The sequence below is a fragment of the Hordeum vulgare genome, chromosome 7H (assembly GCF_904849725.1).
Source record: "Hordeum vulgare subsp. vulgare chromosome 7H, MorexV3_pseudomolecules_assembly, whole genome shotgun sequence".
NCBI classification, from domain to species: Eukaryota; Viridiplantae; Streptophyta; class Magnoliopsida; order Poales; family Poaceae; genus Hordeum; species Hordeum vulgare.
In genome coordinates this window covers 617175702-617185654 of record NC_058524.1, presented here as the reverse complement: position 1 = coordinate 617185654, position 9953 = coordinate 617175702, and the positions used below count along the sequence as shown (strand labels likewise).

The window sequence follows — 9953 nt, the reverse complement described above, 5'->3', positions numbered from 1 at the left end:
CGACGCGTGAGGTGGTGGTGTTGCCCCTTGGCGATGAGACGGCGTGGTGACGCAGGTTGGCCGATGGCACATCCCCGGCCCAGATCTAGGCCCTATGGGCTCCATCTGGGTCCTAGCGAGCTGGCTCACGGCATGGCTGCATCGTTGTCTGTGTGGTGAGGAGGAGGAGCGGCTCGGACGTGGGGCGGCGACGCCGAAGGCGCGCCTGCTACAGCATGAGGGCGGGAGCTCTACGGGCGTGGAGAGCCCGACCGGGCCTGTGGGCCCACGGGCCTGGTATGCTCCTGCTATTGTGTCCGGTCGGCTGCCGTCATCGACGGTGGAGGTTGTACCCTCCCGCGTGCCGACGGTGTTGTGGCTACTAGTCCCGGCTCCTATTCCCCGCTGTGCAGGCCTCACTTCATGGTGTCGTGGTGAGACGGCGTGGAGGCTTCATGACCGCGGTGGCGCAAGATGGTGGTCGCTTTGGTGGTAGGCTCTGGAGCATCCGAGGTGAAGGTTGGGATCGGAGGAAACCCCTGTCGGCCTGGCCGACACCGACGCGGCGACGCTTGTGGGTGCCGCCGGGCCTTCCTGGAGGGTGTCGGGGGCAACCCTTCCTCTTGCCTCGTCAAGTACCGGGGGAAACCCTTGGCAGCAGCGTCGTCATCGTCGCGGTCCTTCTTGGAGGTGTTGATCGGTACCGGTGCTTCGGAGCCTTGGAGCTTGGTGGGAGATCTTCGGTGGGCACACTCGTCGTGAAGCTTCTTCGTTTTCGTTGATCCGTCGTTATCGGCATTTTTTCTTTTGTTGTTTCTCTTTCGTTTCTTTTGGGTGTGATTGTGCTGCTTCCGTCCCAGCACCTGCTGTTGACTGTATCGGTTGGTTGCTTTGTAATACAAAGCGGGGGGAAACCCTTTTTTGATCGAGTAGGGGCAGCAACACAGGAGTAATGTCGGTGGCGCACGAGGCGCCAAACCATAGAAGAGAGGGAAAGACGGTCAATAGAAAGATGGGAAAGACCGGGGGAGGGAGGAGGGGTTGGTTGAGCGTTGCGTTTGCTTGGTGGTAACACAAAGTGTGTTTGTTTTGGTTTTTTAGAGGTACAAAGTACAAATGGGTGGTGGGAAAGTGAGGCGAAAAAATCCAGCCGAAATAGATTGTAGAGGGAGGTGAGGCAAAAAAAATACCATTAAAAAGGAGAGAGATAGTTAATCGAGCTGGTTGAACAAAATTAAGGATAGCTTTTGGCAGCATACCTGAGAGCAAAAATACTACTCGCTCCGTTCCTTAATATAAGTCTTTTTGAAAATTATTCTAAAAGACTACATATGAAGCAAAATGAATAAATTTATACTTTAAAGTATGTTTTAATATACATTTGTATATAGTCCCCTAGTAAAACTTTTAAACAGAGGGAGTATATGTTCATCAACTAACAAGAGGACGACACATTTGACCATATCTGCATCAAGGAAATGCAGAGTCTCCAGATTTCTTCACCTCCAGGGCCTATCTTACAAATTGTGTAAGAGCATCTTCGGCCGTTTGATCCTTCATGAAGTTTTTTTTGTCGTTTGGGGGTTGTCGACGAAAATTTTGGTTTGGGGGACAAATTATTTCAATCATTCTCGACCCAGCCGGCCACATGAAGAGAGAGATAGAAAGAGAGGAAAGATTCTTTTTTTCATGCACATGATCGACCTAGCAGAAAAAAAGGAAGAGAGAGAGAAGAGAGAGGCTTAGCGCTAGATGCCCCCAAGCAGCCCCGGGGGGCCAGGGTTTGGCATGGGGTCACTGGGGCTAGTTTTGGCCAAATTCGTCGCAAAACAGCGTCCTTAGGGCGCGATTGCGTGATTTTTAGCGTCGGCGATTAAAAATACGCTTAGGAAGGTGTTCTGGGGACGCGGTGGGAGATGCTCTAAGGGCATGTTTGGTTGCATTCCCTACCTAGCATGGTTGTTTTCACCGAACACATGGTCAGTGTAAACATGCTGAATAGATGCATTTGCTGTTGTTTGGTAGTAATGTATATGTTGATACATGCTGAGGTGAGACTTTGTTTGGTAGGAAGAGGAAGGAGGAAGAGGTACACTGCGAGGGAGGAAGAGGAGGGCCGGCGGGGCGCGCGGGGAGAGGAGTCCCGGGGGGTAAGAGGGTGAGGCCGCCGGGGCACGGCGGGGCGCGGGCGAGGCCACCGTCGGGGCTCGGGCGAGGCGGTTGGGGCTCGGGAGGGGCCCGGCGCGGCGGGGGAGGGAGAGGACGAGGGTGCCGGGGCTTGGGAGGGGCGAGGCCGCCGGGGCTCGGGCAAGGCGTGGCGCGACAGGGTCGGGAGAGGCAAGGGCGAGGCGGCCGGGGAGCGACGGGGCGAGGGAGCTGGGCTCAGCATTGCTCTCCTCAGCTTGCCTCCGCGGGGGTGCTGGGCTCAAATATGATGAGGCCTTATTTGCATCAGATGGATCATGCTGAGTAGAGCTTTTACATCCTACCAAACAGACAAAAATATATTGACAAGGAAACTGCTGCCCTTATGCATCCTTGGTGGAGGCTATCAAACATGCCCTAAGATGTGGTGACAACACTGATGCAGAAGCCTGCCTGTCCATCTCCAACCATCTTGATCTCTTATTGTTGTATAACTACAATTAGAATTTATTCCCTTGGATCCATCCTTTCCTGCCATACCACAAATGCTGAATATTCTTGGGAAGAAGAAGTAAAAATGTGGGGAGGCAAGGTGGAGTGAGGCACGACATTTTCAGAAGAAACGTCCAAGAAGTGAGGCAGCAGTGCTCATCTTTCTCTAATCTTCTTGGCTAGAGAGTACTTTGGGTGTTAATTAGGCCACTTAGCATCTGAATAGAGGTCAAGTGCAGAAAGCAACCCAGAAGACACGGCTTCCGGTTTGTAAGCCCCATACACTGAACTCTGCATCACCCAACACAAAGTTTGTTTCTTTTCTTTCTACGATCAAGAAGAAGACTTGCTTCCTTTCTTAACAAAAGATAGCACAAAGTTCTTTTCACCAAGTGCCATGGCAGCACCGACAAGTTCTAGCAAGAAACTGGAGCAGTATGATGTAGAGGACTTGCAACAATGGCATTACAATAAGAGCAGAGCAGGGGAAACAGCAAGCTTGAAAAAACGGGGTTGGTTAATCACATGACCGTCAAAAATTAGTGACAACAAATCTACAAAAGAGGCTGGCTAACACGGCAAGGTGGCCATTGGTAAAGATCATCCAAGTTGTACGTACTACTATCCTCTACAGTTTATTGCCGGGCAATCAGTAAGTAGTTTCAATGGTGGTGGTGGCGGTGGCGGTGGCGGTGGAGGAGGGCACCGAGATCCTGTCGAGGAGCGCGGCGGCGTCCCGCATGACGGGCCGCTTGCCTGGCGCCATGGCGCAGCAGGCGAAGGCGAGCCGGAAGCAGCCGAGCAGCGCGTCCTCGCTGTTACCGTCGACGGCCTCCCCGCGGAGCGTGGGGTCGGCCATCCGGAGCACGCGGCCGCGCTGGTCGTCGACGGAGCCGGTGCCCGCGGCGCCGGCGTGCCACTGGCAGAGCTCCACCTCCGAGTAGACGCGGCCGGAGAGCAGCTCCAGGAGCACCATGCCGAAGGAGTAGACGTCCCACTTGGCGTTGGGCCGCAGGCTCTTGAGGCACTCGGGCGCCTGGTACGGCGGCGGGGCCGACGCCGACGGGCTCGCCCCGGGTCCCGCGCCGCCGCCGGGCATCTGGGAGAGGTCCGGCAGGCTGCTGGTGGAGTGCATGGAGCGCTTGCTCCCGAACAGCCGCGCCGACGCGCCGCCGCCGCCCCGGCTGGCCGCGGCCTCGCCGGACACCAGCCGGTCCAGCCCCAGGTCGCCCACCAGCGGCTCCATGTCGGCGCCCAGCAGGATGTTGCTGGGCTTCACGTTGCCGTGCACCCCCTTCTTGTCGTGGATGAATGCCAGCCCCCGCGCCACCCCGCGCGCGATCCGCAGCCGCGCCTCCAGGTTCAGGTGCATCGGCGACGACGCGCCGAACCGCCCTGCACCACCACAATCAACACACAATCAATTTTGATAACTGAAGCTCATGAACAGAGTACTCTACAAAGCAAGAGTACTTCAGGTGGTAATCAAGTTTCAAAAGATAAAAAGTGTACTACTCCCGGTTGGTGGTAACAATCAAGAAATAGTTACTACTAGTGATAAAAGTGGCAAATGCTTTTGGGTCATTAGTGCCAAATTATGATGACTTATGACCGTTGTCCAGAACCAATTAACTTGCAGTGCTGATTTACAGCCGCACTAATTTGTGCATTGAAGGTGTATTAGAGTCGTACTACTATGGCTGATGGCGCCACCTTTGCCAAGGACTGCCGCCGTCCGTTGCAGCCTGAATTTCTAGCAAATGGATCATGCACTTGACGTACTACTCCCTAGTCCGTACGAGTACTCATGAGTAACACAAGCAGTTGACCAAATTGCAGCAGGATAATGCAGCAGCTACCTAGTAGTAGTGCTAAAAAATCTCATGGAAATTAGGTTTGCAACAATGGAGTGGACCAGGATGAAAAAAGAGGAAGGAAAAAAGCTTGGACTTGTAGCAATGGAGTGGAGCAGGATGAAGGCTTACGGGTGAAGGCGACGTTGGCGAGGCTGCCGTTGGCGGCGTAGTCATGGATGAGGAGCTTCTCGTCCGCGCCCCAGTAGAAGCCCCGGAGCCGGAGGATGTTGGGGTGCCGGAACCGGGCCACGGCGCGCACCTGCGCCTCGAAGTCCTTGAGCTTGTCGGCGCCGCCGCTCTCGCCGATGCGCCGGACGGCCAACGCCGTGCCGTCCGCTAGCACGGCCTTGTACACGATGCTCGACCCGGTGGCGCCTAGGATGTAGGCTGACGCCTTGAGCAGCGTCTCCATCTCCAGCTCGCCGTCGCCGCCGTCCACCGTCACAAGCGTCGCCGGCGCGGGCGCCTGCTTCTGCTGCTGCTCGTGCTTGTTCTTGCTGTGGTGCTGCGGGGTGCCCCAGCCGATGTAGCTCCCGGCTCTTTTCTTTGGGTCCTCGCCGCCGCCGTCGTCGGACGCCGCGTCAGACGAGGATGCCGAGCAGTCCGAGCTGTCGGAGCCGTCGTTCTTGCCGCCGCCAATGCAGCATCCCCTCGACGTGGCCCCTCTGTCTTCTTTGGTTCCGACGACGCTCGATGCCTTGGCTCCGCCGCCGATGCTCTTGTGCTGCTGCGCCGTCGGGTTTTCCTCCCGCCGCTTCTTCCTGATGTGGTAGACGTACATGAAGAGCATGAAGAGGAGCCCGACGCCGGCGAGGTCGCCGGCCACGATGGCAAGGATCACAAGAGGTTTGAGCTTCCCCTGCCCGCCGCGCGGGGCCTGCGCCTCGGGAGAGCCTGGCGGTGCCCGAGCAGCGCTCTTGGGGATGGCCGCGAACGCCGGCGGCGAGTCGGTGGCGTTGGGCGGGTTGGAGAGCGAGGACGGGATGGAGCACGCGTGCTTCAGCGGCGGGCCGCACAGCCCCGGGTTTCCCTCGTAGGCCGCTGCGGGCTGCGCGGCGAATGGCCCGGCCGGCGGGACCGCCCCGGTGAAGTTATTGTTGGACAGATCCACCGTGGTGTTGGCCGGCACGACGTCGGACAGCCGGGCCGGGAGCGTGCCGGTGAGGCTGTTGGACGACACGTTGAGGAACCTGAGCTGAGGCCCGCCGAAATCCACCGGGAGTGCGCCCCGGAAGTAGTTGTTGCTCAGGTCCACGACCTCCAGCCAGCCGAGCCCGCCGGCGGGGAGCTCGCCGGCGAGGTAGTTGTTAGCGAGCCCGAGCACGGCGAGCCCAGGCGCCCTGAGGAGCGCGGCGGGGAGCCAGCCGGCGAGCGCGTTGTCAGAGAGGTTGAGCTCCTGGAGCCCCCGCGCGTAGGACGCGTCCGGGAGCGCGCCGGAGAGGCCGTTGCCGGCGAGCGAGAGCACGCGGAGCTCGGTGGCGTTTAGCAGCAGCGCGGCGGGCAGGGTGCCGTTGAGGGCGTTCCCGGAGAGGTCGAGGTGGCGCAGGTGCTCGACTCGGGCCAGCTCGGCGGGGAGCGACCCGGAGAGCTGCGCGCCGGGGAGGACGAGGCCGATGACCCGCGACACCGTGGCCGCCGCCATCGACGCGTTGAGGCCGAGCAGCGTGCCGTTGGCGCCGCGAGCGAGCGTGCTGAAGTTTCTGTTTCCGTTTCCGCTGCCGTCGGCGGAGGTGGAGGTGAGGTTGAGCGTGGTGGAGGCCTGCTGCCGCTGCGGGAAGCCGTTGCAGATGACGCCGTTCCAGTCGCAGGGGGAGTCGTCGGAGTAGCTCCAGCTGCCGAGCGCGCCGAGCGGGTCCGCGGTGACCGCGCGCCGGAAGGCCATGAGCAGCTCCCCGTCCGCGTCCAGCCCGCTGGCCCCGCGGCCACGCAGCGCGAGCACCACCAGCAGGAAGACGCACTTCACCATCTCGGTACTAGCTCCAGCACCGCCGCCGCGCCTCCTGCCCTCCATTACAATTGCAGCCGAACGAACGAACGAACGAGCTAATCACTAGTCCGTCCACGAGCACCGACAGTGGAACGACATGGGAATGGCAGGGGAAGGTCGTGTGAATCGAGCCGGAGGCGGAGCAGCAGGTCGGCTGGTCGGTTGACCCGGCCCGACGGCGCCTGGAGTAGAGTAGAGTAGGGAGGAAGGAGGGGAGTGGGAGGATGGAGGGAGGCGTAGCAGTGGGAGGTTAGCAATGGCATGTGAAGAGGAGAATAAAGATGGGAGGGGAGGGGAGGGTGAGGTGGTGGGTGGGGATTTTACTCCTGCTGGCTACTGAAAAGAAATGGCTGGAAATGGGGGAGGGAACGGCGTTTGCTGCTGCAGATCCGCCGTTGCCATGGCCCGGAAGGAGGCCGCGATAAAAATTCGAGTTTTGGGGCGTGAGCCGGGGAGGCAGTGCCCAGGTCGTTTTCGGGTGCGTGACGCGCGCGGCGTGTATCTTGTACGACGATCGATCCACCATGCATGCATGTGAGAGTGTGGTGGCCTCGTAAAGCGCGACGTTGGGTCGCAACCAAATCGCCGCCCCGCTCCCCGTGCCTCCCCCGCACACGACTTCACTTACGTTACTAAAAAAGAAGAAAAACTTGATCGTTCTTGCAAATTGTTGCTAACAGAAATTTGGATAAAGATTGTGCAGATTGTTTCTCCTCAACAACGTTGGCCTTGGCTGATCCCCAATCGGCTTCAACAACACACACACAAAAAAAGTTCTTCGCAAAAAAAAAAAAAAAAAAAAAAAAAAACTGGTTGAAAAGATACAAGTTGAACTTATTCCGGAAAAAATGATTACAATCAGCCGGCCAATCACACATATAGTTCCGCCGCATACGAAGACATTTAATTGTGAGTTTGCTCAAACGAAGCACAACCTTTAATGGGCCGGCCAGGACCTCCATCACTCGACGCGTGCCTATGTCATCGGAATAAATCTTTTTGTAACACAAGGTATGTTGAAAAAGGTTTCACAATACTGTTATTGTTACAACAGTAAGGAAAGGATCAACAGATCAAATGTCTATGGAGGCGACGGATCTTCATACAAGTTGAACTTTTCACTAAGCAACGCTGCACTTTTCGGGGCGTGTCGTGGAATGATACTGGCAATAGTACAGGGGTACGAATGAGAGGGCGAAGCCTAGCTAGGACACACAGGATACAGTCACATGTACGAGTTCGAGCGTCACTTTAAAGTGGTAACGACCCTATGTCTCGAGCCTCGGAGGTTAGTATTAGATTATAGAGTATGAGATAGTATAGAATGTTGAACCCTTGCTCAGAAGCCCAGAAGTTGCTTATATAAAGCGTGCCACGATCGACCGGCCTTTATTACAAGGACGAGTAAATACTAATAACTACGGAAGTTACTAGTACTCCCTTCATTTCAGTTTATAAGTCCGGCACATGTATCTAGGTCGTCAATTTGACCACCTTAATGATAATCATATATTACAAAAAAATATATCATTAAAAACTTTAGATGTTTTTTTTTAATGATATAGTTTTTATATTAAATAATAGATTTTATATAAGTTAAATTAACGACCTAGGTACACGTGTGTGCCTTATAAACTGTGACAGAGGTAGTAACGAAAGCTCTAACTCTGACGTTACTCGTAACACACGTCTTCAATGCACTTCGTGTGATAGTTCAAGTTCATGGTTGTTGTAGTCTCATCGTTGCCCACGTCCTGCTGCGATCTGAGTGTTGAGGAACGTCCGACTGATACAAAGCGGGCCAAGTGAAGTCATGTATGCCGAGTGACATACATTTGTCCGGGTGAAAGAATGGTTGCATAAGTGACTTTTGTGTTGTTGATGTCCATGTAGGGTCTTGGACAGGCCTAGGGACTCAGGTTCATAGGACTACCCCTAATATACAACCCGTAAGACCGAGACATTGAAATGATCTCAATCAGCCCAGATTCAAAACTTTACATGAATCCGAGTTGACCATACATGTGTTTCGTCGGGAATTCGACGGTCGTGTCATGATATACTCCAGATGTTGGTAGACGCATAATAAGACATATCAACACGATTTAAACATCGGTGGAACTTGTCGATCAAGGATACCACATCGTCTCCCCAAGATTGCCTTGCCCCATTCTAGCGGGTCCCATCGCTATCCTAGATCACTCTCTTTTTAGAGTCTAAGACATTTTCTAAGGCATTCATACAAGAAAACAATATCTGCTCCCAGGAAACCAGTCTCAGTTCAATTTTCGTCAGAAAATTAGTGTGCTTGCAAACAAAATTTTTCATCATCACGCCAGTATAAATAGCCATGAAATACGTCAAATTTACCATTGCTAAAAACCAGACGTAGATTTTTAGTGTGATAATTGTATATTGATTGATGCGTCAATGGTTGCTTATATAAGTACAAAGTCTTGGAGTCCAAGTATAGAAGAGATATATTAGAATTCAAACTACCAAAACTAAACCAAACCGGTCGAATATACTCTAATATCCCCCCCCCCCCCCACAGTGTCAACGTCGGGCGTGACGATGTTGAGACTGGAGCGTATGTCGGCGAAGGATGCATTGGAAATTCCTTTGGTGAAGATATCAGCAAATTGTGCACTCGTTGAAACATGTAGAACTCGAACCTCGCCCAGAGTCACCTTCTCACGAACAAAGTGGATGTCACTCTCAATGTGCTTGGTGCGGCGATGCTGAAATGGATTAGATGCCACATAGACTGCTGAAATGTTGTCGCAGTAAACAATGGTAGCACGCTCGAATGGTCGATGACTCGAAGCCAGACGGCCTCGGCTACAGCATGTGCAACATCCTAATACTCAGATTCAGCGGAGGACCTGAAAACTGTATCCTGCCTTTTTGAAAACTAAGAAACAAGATTATCACCCAAATAAACACAATAGCCGGATGTAGATCGTCGAGTGTCGGGACAACATGCCAAGTCTGCATCAGAATATACTGTCAAGCTTGTGGGAGACGAAGAATTAATAAGGAGGCCGTGGTCTAGAGTACCTTTGAGATAGCGAAGTACGCGTCTAATATGAGCAAGATGAGGAGCACGAGGATCGTGCATAAAAAGACACGCTTGTTGAACAGAGTAGGAAATATGAGGACGAGTGAGAGTAGCATATTGAAGGGCACGGTAATGCTGCGATATTAAGTGGGATCGGGAACGGGTTCACCATCAGTCGATAATTTGGCACCGGTGTCAGCAGGTGTTCGACATGGTTGACAATTAGACATGCCGGCACGGGAGAGCAAATCTTTTTATTGATTTCACTAGATATAAGTCTTTTCATTGATTTCACTAGAAGACTACTTACAGATCAAAATAAATGAATACATACTCTAAAATATATTTATATAAATTAATATGTAGTTCCCTAATGAAATACCTAAGAAAAAATATATTTTAAAACGGAGTGAGTACAAAACTGGTGCTTAAG

At 53.8% G+C, this 9953-nt stretch overlaps 1 protein-coding gene across 1 annotated transcript; it reads right to left on the bottom strand.

Moving 5' to 3' along the window:
* Positions 1 to 2974: 2974 nt before the first annotated feature.
* On the bottom strand, positions 2975 to 6802 carry LOC123412301 (probable LRR receptor-like serine/threonine-protein kinase At4g37250). The gene is made up of 2 exons (XM_045105257.1): positions 4602 to 6802; positions 2975 to 4011 (listed from the first exon to the last, which is right to left on the bottom strand). The coding sequence occupies exons 1-2, from the start codon at positions 6481 to 6483 to the stop codon at positions 3266 to 3268; spliced, it is 2628 nt and encodes an 875-aa protein (XP_044961192.1). The 5' UTR covers positions 6484 to 6802; the 3' UTR covers positions 2975 to 3265.
* Positions 6803 to 9953: the final 3151 nt, after the last annotated feature.

Bases quoted from the DNA above. Each gene is read 5' to 3' on its own strand.
- LOC123412301 (XM_045105257.1), bottom strand. From the start codon at position 6,483: ATGGAGGGCAGGAGGCGCGGCGGCGGTGCTGGAGCTAGTACCGAGATG. The intron at 4,012-4,601 runs GTAAGCCTTCAT...GTGGTGGTGCAG, and splicing joins CGCCAACGTCGCCTTCACCC to GGCGGTTCGGCGCGTCGTCG.